The following is a 19887-nucleotide window of genomic DNA, read 5'->3' as shown; positions in this document are numbered from 1 at the left end:
GTTCTTTATTTAACTAAAATTGTAAATTATGATACGTGTATGCTCCCATGCAAACTCACAACAAAATACAGAAATATGATTTCTTTTAATAATAATTCATTATGTCCCTAAATGTACAATTAAAGAAAGTGATTACAAAAAGGATGTCAAACATTGTATATTAAAATAATAGATCATTCATTTGTCTCCATCCGTAGTAACACATGCAACTGCAGTGTGCAGTTTGTGGGCTGCTGTGAAAAAAAAAAAATCACAGGCAGCCCAAGCGGGATTCGAACCCACGACCTCCGGATTACTAGACCAGCGCCATAACCACTAGACCACCGGGATGCCCTAGCACTACCTTTAGACATGAATGATTAAATATAGAAGGGCTTGGGGGCGCTTCGAAGTTAACTGCTCTTATTAAATATGCACATGTCATTTGCAACTCGACTAAAGATGATTAAACGCACTGAAATTCTTACTTTAAATAATATTCATAATCTGTTTTTTTTTCTTTAATAGCTTGGGATGTACACTTCATACTCTGTATCGGTCTACATTTCGCCTACAATATGGAATTCTTTACTTCGAGACGTTTGTTTTTTACAAAAGAAAATTAAGAGTCCTTTAAAGGTGCTGTAAAACAGTGGCGTGTTTTTTTTTTTTTTTTTTGGGGGGGGGAGGGGAGTCAAATTAGCCTTGGCCCCTCTCCACCGTCCTTCCCCCCCCCCCCTTTGGCTGCATTTTTTTTTTTTAGTCATCACATGAAAATTCGTCTGCATCCACCCCGTAGTTTTGCCGATGACCTTTCTTTTTAATTATCTTAACCACACACAATTTTGGCCGAATTTCCCCACCCCTCTTGTGAATTTGCTAGCACATGTGTTTATAGTACTGGTGGATTAAGGATTCGGAGGGGGGGGGGGGTCGGCCAAAATTTCTCTTTTCTCATATGTAACAAGCCTACGGGGCGAAAGGCTGATATTATGGGCTTTCTACACACATTTTTAGATGCTAATTATTGGTTAATATGAGCACGATCATTTATGTTGTGATTAATTTGTTTCCTTTTCATATATGTATAACTATTAGAGACTCAATTACTATTAGACACTCCTTACATCGACCTATTTTAGACACCCATTTCCTTCTCTCTCTCTTGCTTTTTCTCTACTGTCCTGTGAATAGTGTAACTACATGTACATGCAGTACCTCTTCTCTTTTGTATGATATACATCAAGTTTCCATCTGAGCATAATGTGTGTTGCAGCACTCACAAGCTTCATGCATATGCAGCAACATCTTTTTATGTTCATATACATAATTATGCTTGATATATTAATTTGAGAATGTTATTCTTTCTTTTGTATATGTTCCGTCCGCACTCTATAGATGTAAATGTAAATTGTAAGATTTGGTGCGCATGTTCGAACTGTGTTTCTCTTTTTGTGAACACACAAGAACTGATGTAATAATGAACTTGAATTACGCATATTCTTTAATATTGATTCCATCTCCATTTGCAATTAGATATTTATTGATTTATGGAGCTCTTCCACAATTGTTATCCTTCCCATTGTCATTACTCATCTCTGAATAATTCAAATTTGATACTTTATTGAGAACCTATGTTTCTTCGATTACATAATGTACCTCTTCAATATATTGCTGCAAAAAGCATAATAAAACATGACCATTGTTATATATTTAAAATGAAGCTTGAAATTCTGATAATTTTGATATTTATGTATTTTTAGGAGTTCATCAGTTTCGAAGAGTGCATGCAGGATGAGTTTTATGTTTTTATATGATCAAGTGCAGCTATCAAAGAATCTGTTGAGCAGGAAAGAGAAAGATGGAAAATGTGGAATTATGAGTGAATTCGCATGCAAGCCAAATGACAATAATGACACCGATAAAAAATTGTGACAGAGTAAAAGTCACAAATAATGTGGAATAATAAGAAATAAAGAAATTAATAGATTATTTCAGAGAAAGAAATAACAGAGTGCATGAGTATGAAAGATGAGTAAATGCAAGTAATCATTACTGACTGGCACATCTTTTTCCCTATATTTAGCGGTATCCTTCATCTTAGAACAAACATTCATAATTATTATGAAAGAAGTGAACTGAATTTGAATTAAAAATTATGTGAAAAATAAAGAAAGTAAGTTAAAAAAGTAAAAAATAAAACAGTAAAAAGTAAAAAAATATGAAACACAGTATACCGAGTACATATTAATTACCAAATGATAAATGTCCACATGCAAAAGTGTTGAATAATATATCCACACAAAAAAGGAGGGGGGAGGGCAAAGAAATCTTTGGAGCGATCAACGACAGCTCTAATAACAATGCTAAATGAAGATGAAAACAAGGACAACACGCTTTTTAGAACAATTAAGACAAACTGGCTTATATTATCATCTTAATTATCACCTAATGTATTATAATCATCACAATAATCATTACATGACAATTAATTTCAATTAATAAGGTTATTGTTGATAAGCAGGTATAGCCCTAATAGTATTTGTATGTAAACACATACAAACATGAAATAGCGACGGTTCGTAAATACACGCGTATTGCACGTTACCTATTGTGCAGGCCCTACAGCGCGGGTCTCACGAACCGGCGTAATACAACTTACGTCGGTTCGTGAGACCCGCGCTTAAGTACATAACCTATGGTGCGCGCAAGAAACGATGGATTTACGAACCGACGCAGTGAGTTTGAAGACAGAAATATCGTAATTCTTTTGAATTCACACTAAAATTACACTATGGATAGGAAGAACAACTTCCACTCTCATCACCCTGTCAAAATTTTCACACACAAGACAGGAAAAGTCATTGAAAACGTTGTTTAAAACTTGTGAGATCTTTAAACGCGATTTTCTCAGAATTGCATTTTCGCTCAAAAACGAAATAGCGTCGGTTCGTGGTAACACCGACGAAATGAGGTACACAGTCCCGTTTTCCCCTTGTCAATTCATTCTTTCATTCCTTTTTAATTTTCATTTCCAAATATGGATAACGCAATATATTGTATAGCTTAAGGAAAAAAAAAATCGTGCTGTGCTGAAAATTCGGATCACACCTCTCCATATAAATTTGCACAACATCATCTGCAACATTTTCTCTCTCTTTTTTTTTTTTTTCATTCAAATACAGGATGACATCGACACCAGCAATGAGCTCGTGGCTAACATGTTGGACCGCATTTTGTTCTTCGTTTTCGCAGTCTGTCACGTCGCCATGGCAATCAATTCGTCACGGATATTCAATCGTGTCATCGCTCAAGAATGGAAATGAATGATGGAATGTATAGAATGTAAACTATGTACAATGCAGTTTTAAGCAGTGTCTAGTAGGCTTGTGTTACAGTTGTTGTTGTTGTTGTTTCAACTTGTTACGGTGTGCGTATGAAGATATAAAGTCGATCATGGATCGAAGTCATTTTTGCCAGCGTTGGTTGACTTGTTTGATTGTTTGGTGTCTGCTAGCGAGTTAATGAGCACTAGATGAGAACGAGATTGAGCAAATTGCGAGCAAAGTCACAAATGAGGCCAAGAAAGAACCGTTTTGCTTAGCTGTTGAATCGACTCACCTTTTGGAATCAGATATGAATGATTTTAAAGAAATAATTTCCGTTACATTTCAAACAGTTGTCTTCGTATGAAGTTCATATGAAGAAGAATGTTAATAATATACAGTGTATCAATATGGATTCCATGACTTGCAATAGGAATGGTTTACCTACATCATACAAGGAGTTTATGTTGTTGCTGACAATTTATTATTTGTCTGCATGGTTCTCAGCAACTTAATTCATACAATTTTGAATAGATGTAGACGATGTAAATTTTCAGGGGAAGTAAGAAATAAGTCAAGAAAGCTTTGGGTAGTTTTTGGCGGTGTTGCTGTGGCATGCCGTCATATCCATGAGCAATATGTTCGATGAGGTTCGGTTAAACGAAACTTCTTCTTCTTTTTCTTCTATCATTACAAAACTTCTTCATTTTGCTATATTCGTAACTTTTCATAGATTGTCAATGATTCTTGGTGGAAAGGAGTACTAATCGCAATCCCATACCCGGATGTTTTTCAGTAGGGCAGCGTGAGTTATTCTTAAAGAAAAGGTGGCTTTGAAGAAAAACTGGCTTTTATAATTGCACAACATTTGGGGAGAGTTAGAGGTCTACCTACAATATACGTGGCTTTTCAAATGCATGTGAGATGTAATTGTTGCGTATATAATGAATAGATTGTACGTGTCACACTATAGTTGCATTAGTTATTTTCTATCCAGTAATTCCGAAACCGTTATAGGAACCGCTTTTTAGTTTTATTTTAATAATTTTGTTTGATACCTATATAATTATAGTTGCAGATATATATAGCTATGAAATATGTCATGGTGGCCACAAGGACTGCCACCGACTTGGGCATGTATCCTTGTCAGGGTAAATCCAACGTTTAAAGTAACAAGTAACAATCGGCAATGAAAATAGATTATAAAATGAAACAAAATAATGTTATGGCCATTTTGGAAACAATGGTCGGTCATCCTCCATACACACTTCACATAAGAAAATAAAGCTCGTAGATTGTGTGTTTGTAATTATTGAATTATGCATGACATCCCCGTTTCTTTTGATTATGAAAAAAATAAGCACTTGCCATAGTGGATTGGACGTTATGATGAGCAATACATGGGTGATTGTCGTTATTTCAAAGGCTCGTTATTCCGAAGGTTCGTTAATCCGAAAATGAAAAGAAAGGGCGTTCAAGGAACGATCCCACAGAATTACGTACTTTCGTTTTCTAATCAAGGAATTACCTCCGGAGTAATGAACATGCTTTCATACTTGTATTCGGATTAAATTGGAAGTCCAGACGCTTTTCATAATTTCACATCATGTAGAGGCCTACATAAATGGACAGTTCAATGTATTGATTTGTGGAATTTATTTTGGTCCTTGAGCCGAGAAACCAATACTCTGAAAACGCAAAACAAATTGCACTGAACAAGGATGACGACATGGGAGGAATACTAGTATATGCCGTGTATCTCAACAATGTAATTCCATTACAGTACCGCTTGCTCAACAAATTCCCCGTTCTCATTATTATGCTTTCTTCTTTTGTTGTGCTTTCTTGTGCAAAAACACTCATGCATTCTTTTGACGAAGCTGCCGTGTTATCATCCTTGTTCACTCTGATCCGCTACAAATTTTTAAAACATTCTTATTCCTCATCCCGATCACTATACATTCTGAAAATCTGTACCCATGATAACCAATAGATATAGTCGTTCAAATGATAGTGTTAATATCATCCCGGGTTCTCTTACAACGTACCTTCCGAATATACCCATATACACATGTAATAGAAGAGTACATGAAACAAGCAGTTAAATGAATTGTGTTTTAGTCTGATGTAAATATACATGCACTTGTCATCTTCATGTTATCAGCACTTAATAAAACAAAAGCTTTAATATATAAATACATAAACGTACATCTTATGATGATATATTTTGTTGTAACGTATACGTAAACGTATAAACGTATACTTGAAATGATGGGTTTTCACACAACTACAATCAACGGAACATGAGATTATCACTGGTGAATTTATAAAAATCTTTGATGATGTTCATTTCATTAAATGAATAGTACAGCCATCATTGAAAGAGAAAAATCAGTAGAACAAACAAACGACAGTAAATGCTCATTACAATTACGATACACACACGGCAAAATATTTATGTGCACAAAAACATTAATATAGGTAAATATATGTGTGAACAATCTATCATCGCATTAAAGGTAAGCATTGTATGATTCGATTATGTAGGAAGGTACAATGTGTATAAAATTGTTGTAGAATATCGTAGGAATATCATACATGAAGCGCTATTGTATTGCTATTATATTGCATTCATGTATCCGACAAGTTTTTTTTTTTTTTTTTAATCTCACGTAAATATTTGAAGAGGTGTGCTATATATACCGTGTATGTATAAAATTGACAATTCATGGTGATATAGTCGAGAGGGTAATATACAAATGAACATTTGTCATGTTGAATCCAAGACTGAAGACATTAAAAAAAAAACTCCTTTTCTCTCTTTCTGTGGTTTGTTTGTATGTTTGTTTGTTTGTTTGTGGTCATTCAATTGTGTGATTGAGGTACGGTTGGAAAGGTGGGGGGGGGGAGGGAATGCATACAAGAAACATTACTTCGGGCAGATCTAAGCAAAAAGCATATCACGCAGGTACACAGTCTAAAGCATCTATATAGGGATGTCTAAGCGACTGACAAATTGAAAAATGAAAAAGATTCATCCATAGGAAATTCGATGTGGATAATTTTTTTTCTAAAAAGAAGTTGACATCTGTCTTGCAATCACGTGGCAATTTTTAGATTATTGAAGGTTCTGCAGGATCCAGCAAACATTTTATCTGTCACTTCCTCTATTGATCTGTCTGTCTAGCCATTTATCCACTTTCACCGTGCTATGTTTTAACTGAGGTTGATTGGAATACAAACTTACATTCTTCCATAATGTACACGTAGGTCTGTTGTATCATCTACGCTTCAAACCAATCTTTTCTGAAGAGGACTAGGTGGTAGATATCTCTCCCCCTTTTTTTAAAGGAAAGTCAGCAGAAAAAACTGATATTTCCCAGAAACCCTCATGGTAAAGAGACAAAACCATACTAGACGATGCAATCATAAATATGATAAGAATGATCAAGCTCCTGCATATGGATCTCCATGAAAAAAAAAAAAAAAAAACGGAAAAAAAGTATTGCCCAACTGTGGGCACAAGGGCCTGCAAGTGAAGCGCCACCAATGTCAATGTTCAACCACTGTCATTCTATCTGATCATTAATTGCACACTGCTCCGGACAATGTCAAAGGCTCCGATGTTGATCGAGAGAAAACCGATCACAGCGCCCACAAAACAAATGCGATCGAGACAAGCAGCCAGAAACTCCATATCCGTCATCTGTATTAAAGTGGAAACACAAGAGTTGGAGCTGTTACTTCCCTTAACTCTAAATGATGAAAGAAAATAAAATCTTGCGATATTCAGTAAGAATTTGCAAAATCCAGTCTAACGTGTTTTTTCATAATTTCATAAGGTTCCTTTTACAGTATTATGGAAAATCATGTAACAGGTTGAATCCCCCGCCCCCCCCCCCCCAAAAAAAAAAAACAAACAAACAAAAACAACAACAACAGCAATAGCAAAATAACTGTGAACTATAGACTTTCATTAATTTTCTAATATCTCTTTCTTCCGTCTGAACGTTAAATTCTTCAAGTAATGGTTTATGTCCGTGATTAGAAGCACAAGAGCTGAATTTATTATGTTTCAAATGTAAAACATGTACATCAAAATGGGATCAATGATAAAGTATGAAATTACATTAGGAGTAATAGAATTATACACCATTTAAAAAATTAGATACAAAGTACAAATACTAATGAGAATATATAAAATGGACTGAAATTTAAGTGACATGCAGGCTAGAAGAGTATTATACAAATCTGTATAATCTAACATATAATGTATACAGATTATATATATATATATATATATATATATATATATATATATATCCTGGAACTTTCCATCACATGTGTTGGACTTCGAATGTTGTAATTACAAGAAGAACGAGTCTCAAGTACGCCATGGATCCAACAAGAAGGCCTTTTTATTACAAAATTTTCAGCCTGCCTCAGGCCTTCGTCAGTGTATAGTGTATACTGAGACAATGACATCATTGTCTCAGAATACACTACATTGACGAAGACCTGAGGCAGGCTGAAAATTTTGTAATAAAAAATCTTCTTGTTGGATCCATGGCGTATTTGAGACTCGTTCTTCTAACATATATATATATATATATATATATATAGCCTTGTGTATATGAAACACATAAGGATGTCTTACAAAATTTTAGGACAATTCATCACGAACAATGTAAATTTGATTTCATAGATATTGATCCTCAATCCATTCTTACTACTATGCTCTGAAAAAGAGAGCCCCCCCCCCCCCCCCCCCTCACTGAAACACAGAAATTTACTTTCTCAGAGAGTTGCTAATTTCTGAGCTGGAAAATGATTACAAGAGTGATAATTACAACATAAAGAAGAGAATGATGAAAACTGATAGTGTAAAAGCTGTTATAACGACACTTATGATATTATTACCATTTATGATGCTTACGATATTACCATTATGATTACATCACTAGTGCTTCCTTGGTGTTATTAGTTTTGTTTGGTAATTAGTTATTGTCCACGAGAAGACTGAAAAATACAAGCTTGGCTTTTCAGCACGTCTCCTCCATTTTCTGCAACTTTAATTTTGATTCAATATCGTCAGAAAGTAACGCGTAGTACTATTAATTTCAAAGAATTTTCATCGTTACCACACTTTATTGATATTGTGTTATTAAGAGTATGTAAATGCTTTGTATTGAAGTGAAGTGAAATGAATGAATGAATGAATGAATGAATGAATGAATGAATCATGAAAACAATAATAACCGAAAAGATAATGATACAAATGATACTAAAAACAAACCATCGTAGATGATGATTCACTGTCTGTGTCTACTGAGACGATGTTGCTGTTTTTTTCTTCCTGATGGGATTGTTTGCATTCATCTGGGCTCATTTCCTTTACTAAGGTTGTTCCTGTTGTCAAAGATAAAAGGAAAATAACCAGCGATGTGCACACATTAACGCAAAAACCAAACCAAACAAAGCAAAACAAAACAGAGACATGACTTGTAATGGGATACTTCACGTTCTAAGCTACTCGTCATTAAGGCATAGTACAATTCTCATCGCGTAAAATGAAATCGTTATACATGTATTTCTCTTTCGATAAAGGCCATGAGCATATACTGTGGTTTTACCAAATTTCCTGTCTATGATGTGTGTAATGAAATGTAAGTGTAACAAAATTTCCAAGCAATGTTTGCAGTGACGGCTAAGATTATTAGAAAACAGCAGCAAAAGGGGTGTGTTACTGATGAACATTACTGATATAATTATTCCTGATCATGCTGATCATTCACGTTTGTGTTAAAGAAAAGAATATCTGTTTTCAGATGACTATGCTAATTTCACGGCGCTTAGATCAATGTCTTCTAGATTTAGACATTTCTTTTTTCAGGGGGGGGGGTTCGTAGTAAACGCAATACACGAATATCAGAGTTTACCTATCTTATCATTTTTACACGGTCTCTTCGGTGACTTTAGGAAAGTAACTGCGGCAAAGATGTGGAAGACCACATATCTGACTTTGCGATTCCTAATTCGCCAAGGTTGGAAACTAAGGTTCACTGTGAGAGTCGAAACTACTGTGATGCAGACTAAGTTCAGGAAAGACAGCAGGACAAAATTGATGAGGATCGGTTCCCGGTCAGCCCTGGACGTCCTCGGTAGGATGTCGGCAATGATGATTTGAAAGACCGTCTGTCCGAGGACGAGGGAGAGGCATGAGGATACTCGCTCGCCGCTCTTTAGCGGGATGAAGAAAGCCATCAGAGCCAATGTGTTTAGCTGCTGCAGGGGCACGCCGATCATACGAAGGTAGAAGTCAGGCAGTCTTGTCAGTGTGAATCTGACGTTCAAGAAAGAAAAGGTTTCGTTGTGCAGTGGATCGGTTTCTTCGTACGTATCCAAGGCAAGAGCCGTCAGGAGCCATTGCGGGTTATTGTCACCCAGGGAGAAGAAATACCCTGGCTCAAACGCGAAGATGTCGTTTGGTAAACCCTGTGAAGTGAAGCTCAGGTTGCACTCATGCGAGTCAAAAGGGAACTCCTTGAGATTGATATCACAGATGGTTGAGTGAAGAAGGGTCGTTTGGATTTGGATGAAGCCATCTTGGTATATTGCGACCTTCGAAGCGTCCGATTGGAGGGGACTCTCGGCAGAGTGAGACGCAACTCTGATAGATATGGAGTGTGACATATAAATGTGTTAAAACCCAAAAGCCTCTTTCAAACCACTAGAACTAAAATCGCATATTGTTGTTTGTATCATTTGACGACAATGGAATACTCAAGTAAAAAAGTAGAATCCACACACCTCAATTCCTTTATAGGAAATTGAAAGATTCTTGATTTTATATAATTATGCCACTTATGTTTGTTTTTAATTTTGAGCGGCGGTGGTGGAGGTGGTGGTGGTGGTGGGGGGGGGGGGGTTGCTGACAAAATTAATATGCAGTAATAAATTTTCAGAAATCCCCCATATGATTCCAGTAGAAATGAGAGATGAGAGTAACACAAGGTATGTTTTTATCAACTCGCTATTTTAAGGGTAGAGGAATGACATTGTTTTGTGGCCATAAAAAAAAAATCAAATCAAACTAAAAGAATCCGTTGCCGTGTATAAAGTAAGTGTATCCCTGGGTCGTTAAACTACAGGAGTCAAGAGCAGTATACCCGTTATGCCACCATGGACCTTCATACCAAGGGGGGGGGGGGGAATAAAAGGTCAACCTTAGTGTGGTCTGTAACGTGTATAAACTTTGACTCTATACAAGACGGAACACTGAGAACAGCACCACCAAATACAACATTAATTTAGATTTGATCATAAAAATGATATGACCAAGTTCAAAATTTCTGCAATATTCGTCGCGAAAAGCTGTTTAGAACTGGTATGGTTGTAAAATCGGAAACACTTACGAGTTGAATATCAGTATCGGCGGGGTCCATACGGATTCCATCGGGACATGCACCCGCCTGATGTTGTCATACTCCGTCGGATCCCATGTAAGACGAGAGTCATTCCAACTCTTTGTCCAAAAGGGCAACAAAAACACAATCAAAACATAAATAAGGGGAAAGTCATTTAAACATTATAATGTGCAGAAGTAAATCAGCTGTTCTTCCTATAATGTCGCGTGAGTAGGCGAAGAGTATGCCTAGATGTCTCAGCTTTGATTTTTGCGTACGATTTCATTTATAAAGTGGTACAATACTTATACTTCTCTGTACAATACATTATACACTTTGTCATGTTTGTGTTCTTCGAGTTGCGAGCGTTGCCAATCAAAATAGTGGTTTAGCATTGTCGTCCCAAATATTTGTTTGAAATAAGATTGGTCTCTGCTGATGGAAACACGTGACTGTGCTCATCACATTCAAGAAGAAAATCTGAAAGCACAGGAGTAGCAGTTTATTTCATATCATGTAAATGGTACAGTCTTGAAATGAGATTAGTACAAAATAGTCCGGGAAATATTATCTGAATATATATAGTATATAGATATGTTCGTCAGTATTTTAGGGTTATTTACTCACCACTTTCAGCCACGAGGATCCATGGAAAACTTGATTTCTTTCATCCTAAACCAAATAACATGAAAACTACGTCATTTGGAAGCCAGGTTCAAAGATGTCATAAAATCATAATAGAAATGATTCATTTTCCTAAAAAGGGGAAGTATAACATGACTTCACTATACTGATCTGTATTGATGATATTCTACAGCATATTTAAAGAACAAAGTATATGTATATAAGTCATCCTATTATACCACTTAGGGTTACTAAAATCCATTGTGCTGTTTTGTGACATGACTTTGAGCAATCTTCGTGAACATTAACTTGACATGTACCGATGTTGAATAGGATAATGATGACAATGATAATATCAATTTATAAAGCGCTGAACCCATGCACATATATTTTTCTGAATACTAGTACACCCGGCCATAGAGCTATGCTTACCATATGCTTACCAACAATATGAAGTTATATTCTGTAAATAAAAAAGGAAAAGCTTTTAAACATTAAGATATCAGAATGACATATCGTGAAATCATAGCAGCAGACAGCTCTGATTATTTCAATTAATTTTCTTCTTACCAAGTCGAGAATGGAGAACGGGTAAATGGTAACGCGAAGTTTCACCGGTTGTCCAATCACACTCGGTATCACTTTGACGTCATACCCGGTATTTATTAAGTGGTGTATCAGGCGACCTTGGCTTGAATAATTTTGACCTAGACCGAAACAGAGAGATAGATATTGAAGGCACACACAATATACGCAAAAATCCTCAATTCACATCTAAAGTAGACTTTAAAAATGAATATCATATAGCGAGATTTATTTTGGCATACATTGGTGTTAACGCTTGAATTATCCACAGATTATCTCTCCGGTGTATATTCAGCCATTTCACGCTTATCCAGCCCAAGAAATTCAGTACCACACAGATCGACTTTAACATCATCCTGAACTTAATATATATACTGTTGTGTAGGGATTGGTTTTTTAACCCGTTGAGGACGAGTCCCGAGTATACTCGGGCAGGACCTTGTCTATGGGAAATGCGTGTTGTAGCAAAATCAGTCCGTCCTCAACGGGTTAAGAGGTACACGTTTAACGAATGACTTGCGACACAGTTGAGTTTAAAGGGCCCCTGAAATCCAGATGATTTATGATACCCTCAACATCACTTTTGCGGTGAAACGAATATCTAGAAACATTCCATATAGTTTAATGACTGTTTTTTCTTCTATTTTTCTTCAGATTACCTGAGAATGCCCACAAAAAAAAAAAATCCTTCCAAACCAATATTCCTCAGATGACCTCATCTGTCAATCATTGCTAAAGTACAGAAATGTTTAACAAAAGGCATTATAAAATGGGTTCAAGAATGTAGCCAATTGGAAGCGCTAAAATGAGTCACGTGTGCGTGCATTAATTTCTTAGTAAATGCACTAAGAAGAGTCTCTCTTCCACCTCCCTGGCATGACGTACGTCACAATGTTTACACAAGCAGTGTGCACTCAATCAGTTGTTACAAGTGCGTCACGCGCTACTATACGCGCTGTCAATCCTGTAAACAACTTCTGGTTCGGGCCGCGGGCGCGGCTGCCACAACAGCCGGCGGCCTTTCTTGTGCATACGTACGTACAGTACTTATGTGCGGGATTTCCGAGTGCGACGTGCGTAAATGTTTGGGACGAACATCTTCGGACATCTTGACTTTTGAGCGAGTACTACATGTAGCTGACTGGTATTGACCCACAAAGGTACGTGAATAATGCTGTTAGTTTTCGACCCATTTTATAAAACAAATGATGCACAGGATTATTTCGTGGCGTTAGTGAAGGTGCGGCGCACTCTCGAGTATTGACAACGGTTGCAAACATGCACTCGGCTGCGCCTCGTGCATGTCGAACCATTGTCAATACTCTCGAGCGCGCCGCACCTTCACTAACACACTCTATCCTGTGCATCATTTGTATATTGGAATGCACCTTCCCCTCAACTCAGCTTAACTTTCATGTTTCTGTGATATTAAAGGGATAGTACAGTATTGGTGAAGATGAGAATTGGGCTTTTAACTTTTTGCAAGATACCAAGAAAACACTTATGAAATAGTGCAGAGCATACCATTTTAAGAGGAATTCAAAGTTTATTTGATGAAAATCGGGTTTGGAATGACTGAAACATCCAAAAACAAAGTAAAACAAAGCGATCGTAATAAAGTGTGGGTCCCACACTTATAAGAATCGCTCTGTTTTGGATATCTCAGCCATTTCAAAACCAATTTTCATCAAATAAACATTGAATTCCCCATGGAATTACATGCTCTTTCATATTCTATAAGAGCTTTCTCATTATCTCACCCAAAAAAAGTTAGAAAGCTGAAATTAGGTCTCAACTAAAACTATACGATCCCTTTAATGTGACTAACAAAAGACATGGCGAGGGAACATGCAAGTTATGCTGAGTCGAGGGGAAGGTGCATTCCAATGTCTTTTGTGTCTTTGTGTATAAATATTATAATTACACAACAGTACTGCCGTCAGAGCAAAACCGAGTAATGAGCATAACCGAGTAATGCCTATGGTGCTACCGAGATTGGTGGGATAGTTTAAGAATTCTAATCTCCATCCATTTCGTACCTCTGAACCCAATAAGCCAGTTCGTAATTAGCTCATGTACATCTTGGTACAAATGACCTTTCTTTTTTTCTCAGTTGGTTAGGCTCTTCACTCGTTTTCAAAGCGGCATAATGCATAAGCTTCCCCGACATATCAATTTATGGAATTCGTGTTCAAACAGAGCATGAACTTGTGTTTAGACGACCAGAATAGTCCGTCACTAAGTTGACACTAAGTAGGCATCTAATTCATTGTTTTATATGGAATGCAATAGCAACCTTTTTCTTTTGATATTACCGAATACCAGGCTTGCTATCAGGTGGATGTACTGGCAAGCACTATTTAGACAAGGATAACATAAATAATCATCACACCACAGATGCTTATCTCAGTGATTCAATAAACCAAAATGCCTGTTGGTACAATTTATGACATTTTTCTGCTCATGCGCAAAGTGGAATTAAGAACTGCTCTATTGTTATCTCAGAGGGATTAATTTGGAAATGGTAAATCCAGATTTGAGTCCGAAAAATCTGTTTTAAGCTATCTGTACGAGGAAATTCAAAAACCAAGAGATTAAGTACAATGTTAAGTTGTTAGATACTACTATCTCTTTGTTTTTATTTAAGTTTAGTTATATGAATATATGCATATTTATTTGTTATTTGGTGTGCAAGTGTTATTTTTAATTTTCTCGGAATGTGATCTTTATCGGTAACTTGGTATGTATGCTTTGTTTCTACTGTTCTCGGTATGTGATCTACCCTTATACGTACATCGAGCCCAAGTCATACCACAGGATTAATGCGTTTATCTCCTTAGTGACTTCTTACTGGTGGGGAAGAACTCGTTTTATAAAGCACTTAGTTTGTGGTTAAATCGTCAGGAAATTTTTTTCATTTCATTTCGTCTCATTTCCTTTCCAACACATTTTATTATAACATTCGAATTCACACAACACAATAATGCAATGAAAAACAAACTATAACAGTGATACAATTTTGTAAATTTCACGACAAATACCGAGAAAAGAAAAAAAAATGGAAATGGAGGAAACTGCTAAAAGCAGAGCTTGTATCTGTGGTCCCCTATTAAAAAAAAAATCTAGTTACAAAACTGTTAAAATAAGGCAAAGAGGTATAGCGAAACAAAGACGAAGTACACATACACGGACACATAAACAAACACGAAACACCAACTCTCTCCTTATTGAAGAAAGAGGAGAGGTAAATAAGCGTGGGATTAATGACAGGAGGTTTAAAAGCGAAGAGGAGTCAATTAGCCTTACTGAGAAAAATAGTTACTCGGACTATTGTGTCAGTATCATCATTCAGCGGCTGCTTAATTATCAATATAGCATTGTAGCTCATAGTATTTGGAAGAAAACTTTCATTTACGCCTCGTCAGCAAGTAAAATGAACGTAGCGTCAAGTCTTGGCTTTGTATACCAATGCCAATGGTTGCTAATTAAAGTTAACATGGTGAATAGGACCTTTTCTTCCCTGTAAACAAAGGAATACGAAAATCCTCCCCGCGGTTGCAGTCAGCGTGTATTAAGCGTTGTGATTATAGACAATTACCAACGTGGGCTATTTTTACTCGTTTCATAACATTTTAATTGAAATATCTGCTGACAAGTATATGCAAATTCATTACACAATCATTATGAGCAAACATTCTGGAGAGAAGTTCTAAGGCACGAGAAGGCTATTTCAAGTATTCATTCGACCTGCTTTCCAACATGTGATATACATTATCCCTCTTCATGGGTTTAGTGTGATGGAAAGGATAATAAAACACTGAATTGAAGTTCGAGGAAAAAATTAATGTTCAAGCTAATGTCATGAGCCATCATCCCCCTGTAGACATTGATGAAAACTGTAAACAGGGTGCCTCAGATGTAGAAATGTGAAAAAAATGGACATATTAAACACATTTTCTCATTTAAAGAGACAGCATATTGAACAATCAAAAAAAAAAAAAAATCACAGGTTTTGAATGAACTGCCTTTTTTCCCTCGGACTGTCAGTACTGACAGTTTCATCAGCCATTCTGCATTTTGTTAAATCCATTGCACATGAAATGTTTTAGGAGACAAGTGTTTGTAATATTCAGCATTATTTCAAACTGAATCTCATCGTGACTCATTGGTAGCTGATTGATTTCTTTCAAATTTAAACTCCCATCATGATTTTTTTTTTGCACTCAGTCACAGAAATTCCTAAAAGTGTGAATTATAGCTGTAATATAAACTACAAACATGAAACCATGTACTATTTACATTTTACTATATATATTATAAAAGCTGACCTTTGGAATGTTGGTATGTTGGAGGTCATAAAATCAAACAAGATAACAATCTGATTATGTTTCGCAATTACGTTGAGTCGATTTTAAAAAAATTACAGCAAAGAATTATTCTTTCACTTTTTCTCTCTTTTTTTTTTTCAAAAAAGGGTTGAGAACCAGACAAAAGCCTGTTTTGAGTGAAGACCATGTCAAGAAGTATGTGAAGAGAAATATATATTCTATATAAGCATATGGAATACAAATCATACCACAGTGTAGTGCAACGTCATTAATCTGAATCTTAGCAAAATCAATATCAAAGTATGAGAAACGACATTATTTTGTCGGCACTTATGTATAACGACTAGTGCAAAGGGCCCTAAACACATTATGTCTTGAAATAAGGCCTACAGCATGGAATAAATTCTCATCTGAGTTAAGGTGTGTTAGCATATGAAAACTTATATGAAAACAAAACAAGTAAGAAATGATCATTTGCGTTAAAAAAAAAATGAAAACTTACCGTTAATAGGATGGGTTAATGAAACCAGCACAGAGAAGAAAAAAGCCCCTGTTGATCGCATCATATCGACAGACGAAAGCATGAACTTGTACTATATAATACATCAGATCTGTCACAACGCTCCAGCGAATGCTACCAGCAGAGGCAGAGGCGTTCACCCTTGTCGCATCGATGAAAATGACTGCGTGAGTGTGACGAGTTGCCAGGCCTGTATTTGTGAAGCCTTTGTCTTGGGTGGAAAGAAACCAGTGGCAACACTCAAATCTTATCTACTCCAAGGATGGGCATAATACTATCATATTGCGACAGACACAGCGTTAATCCTTCTATCTCATCTACATCTGGGTCTGTTTGCTCTTTCTACTTTCTTCTGTCCTTTGCCTGTCTTCGTTGCTTTCATCTTCATGTCCGAGAAGGGAAAGGTGTGGATGTTTGAGTAAAGCTTTAGGAGGACATTATGCAACGCCAGTTTTTGTCGCCCTTAGTGGTGTGACCGTCATGCAGAGTGTGAGAATAAAAACAAAACAAAGCAAAACTACATGGTGGTATAAATTTGACAATGAATGATAATGAGCGTTTATTATCTTGAAGGCCGGGGTTTTGGCCTGTGTGAAGACACATTAATAATACAATGAGTAGGTAGTATCATACCCAATTCATTCTTTGTCCGCTCTCAATAACTCTCCAAGACAAAAACCATTACATTTTCCAGAAAGAGCAAATGAGTTGTTGAATACATCGTTCTCCAAGAACGTTTATTACCACCAAAGTGATTATGAAACACCTCCATGGATTCCATCCATTCATAACCAAAGTGTTATATTAAGAAATGTGTCAATAACACTCTAGTATCTTTTGTCATTGAAATCATAGTCTCGCATAGGATTTGAAATAATGAGAGGTCACTCGTGAAATGGTATAACGATGAGACTATCCTTTCGAATACTTCGATTACTTTTTAATTAGTCTCTTCTTAGACTCCACAGCCCAAACTCATTCTCTCCCTGTGACTCACTTGTTGTTGTTGTTTTATAGAAAGAAAGAAGAGAGAGAAAACAAATTATATTCTCTTCCACCTCCCTGCTTTGTTGAAATACATGTTTACCTTATACCCTGTAAAATTACATTCGACAGTACGCTACAGACATATTGAATGCACTGACATATTATTTCGTAATGTGTCAGATCACATTGAGTGACCATTATTGCTACATGTATTTCATGAAGTTTTATGTCATACTTTATTTTTCCAATTTCTCGTCCAGTTTCAATAAAGCCTTATCTGTTCTGTTTTGCTTCAGCAAACTCTACTCATCGAAGTCAACTTATACTCAATTTGATTTTTTTTTTTAACTTTAAAAACTTTTGATATTCAACATTTCTTATATACACTGACATTCTTTTTCCACGAAAGCAGAGAGTGCAGAAGTGGGAATTGTATAAGTTCTGAAGGATTAAATGCATTACTGGGACACCGCCACATACTGCACCAAATTGTCTAGCCTGTTTCTTGTGTTTACTCGTTATTGATTGCATCTTTGTGACAGGGTGTATTACAGCAGATTGGGACTTTCTTAGGCGTGAAATCCCATTGTGCATACCTATATTGTTTCCTTGTCTAAGATAAGAGCTAAAATCCTCTCGCTCGCTTTTGTGGACACGGGGAGAAGAAGTTGCGCAAATAGCTATGATTATTCGTTACATAATGTACCAGGTGAGTCCACACGGTGTGTATCAATGTGTTACTTATTCTGTAGCAGTGGTTATTCTTTGTACTTGTTTGTCTGCTTGTTTGTTTGTGTATTCGGGGATATTTTTAGGAAAAAAAGGATGAAATATATATATATATATATATATATATATATATATATATATATATACCATATTTGTATCATCCATCTCGGCATGTATCTGTGTGCTCTTGGGACTCACTGTCTTTCAGATAGTTCTCGGTGACATCATTCCCTGACGTCATGAACCGATCGGACTCCGATCATCCCGGTGTACGGGTCGATGTCGTTTTTCTTGCTCGTCACCATGTGCGCATCGTCCGTACTCTTGGTTAACATTAGTTTCAGACCCTGTCACGTCGACAACGGAGCCCTCCAATTCGTGCTTTTCAGAGTCCTAGCGACGCTTACTTTTATGAGACTCGAAGGTGAGTCAAGATGTAAGAATTCAATTGAAAAGTTGATCGCGGCAGATTGCCATTCTTGATATCAATGACTTTCACATGTCGTCGGACAAACTTCCATTTATTTTGTCTGCAGATGATTCTAACCCTTTTTTATTTTTTATTTTCATGCTGATCTCAATATTTTGATAAAAAACAGTAACAACAACATTTGTAAAATTACTCCGTGTAATAAACATAGGTGTAATTAATAGACTGAAATACTGTTTTCTTTCATCTACAATGGTGATACTATAATCAAGATTAATGCTGCCATATTTGAATTATGGAATGTTAGTTTAAGGAAATACTTATCAGACACTATTAGATAAACTTTTATTAAAAAGAGTCTCGAAATCGTTAAAGTTTATCCCCAATCATATAAAGATGTTTTAGATTTTTAACATATCATAAAATTTTAAAAATGAAAGATTTGTATGCATTTAAACTTATGTTTAATTATGACAATCATCAATCTCCTAAAGTATTTCATAATTTATTTCACCAAAATAGCTATGTGCTATGGTTACCACATGCGACGATCTGATGGATTTCATCTTCTCTGGTTGTAAACAAAATACATTTTTCTATATTGGCCTTAAACTTTGGAATAGTTTGGATGACAGTTGAGAAAAAAAAATGCCTTACATAAGTTTAGACAATATTTGCTTTCAAGATATAACGTTGTGTGTGATAACATTTCTGTTTTCACCTGCCCTGAACTATCATGACAGACCTTCTATTCCTCAGCTCTTTCTCCTCTCTTATGTCCTCTCTCTTCTTCCACGGTGCTCTCTTCCGATATGATATCGTGTCCTCCATGTGTTATGACGGTGTGTGAACGTGTTTATTATACGTGTGTACATGAAACAAATTGATTGCTCTTTGTGTTAAATTGAATGGCCAAGAGATAAGAAACGCATGGTATCATTGAATTTGAATTACCATTATACGGATTTGATTG

At 36.1% G+C, this 19887-nt stretch overlaps 1 protein-coding gene across 1 annotated transcript; it reads right to left on the bottom strand.

Moving 5' to 3' along the window:
• Positions 1 to 9233: 9233 nt before the first annotated feature.
• LOC140228911 (neuronal acetylcholine receptor subunit beta-2-like) lies at positions 9234 to 18789 on the bottom strand. The gene is made up of 3 exons (XM_072309180.1): positions 18721 to 18789; positions 10721 to 10830; positions 9234 to 9975 (listed from the first exon to the last, which is right to left on the bottom strand). Exons 1-3 carry the CDS (start codon positions 18787 to 18789, stop codon positions 9234 to 9236), a joined length of 921 nt encoding a protein of 306 aa, XP_072165281.1.
• Positions 18790 to 19887: the final 1098 nt, after the last annotated feature.

Source organism: Diadema setosum, chromosome 5 (assembly GCF_964275005.1).
Source record: "Diadema setosum chromosome 5, eeDiaSeto1, whole genome shotgun sequence".
Lineage (NCBI taxonomy): Eukaryota > Metazoa > Echinodermata > Echinoidea > Diadematoida > Diadematidae > Diadema > Diadema setosum.
The sequence above is the reverse complement of the archived record's forward strand: the minus strand, read 5'-3'. Positions and strand labels throughout refer to the sequence as shown.

Bases quoted from the DNA above. Each gene is read 5' to 3' on its own strand.
- LOC140228911 (XM_072309180.1), bottom strand. From the start codon at position 18,789: ATGGTGACGAGCAAGAAAAACGACATCGACCCGTACACCGGGATGATC. The intron at 10,831-18,720 runs GTCAGGGAATGA...TTTTGGACAAAG, and splicing joins GAGTCCGATCGGTTCATGAC to AGTTGGAATGACTCTCGTCT. The intron at 9,976-10,720 runs GTAAGTGTTTCC...CATATCTATCAG, and splicing joins CCGATACTGATATTCAACTC to AGTTGCGTCTCACTCTGCCG.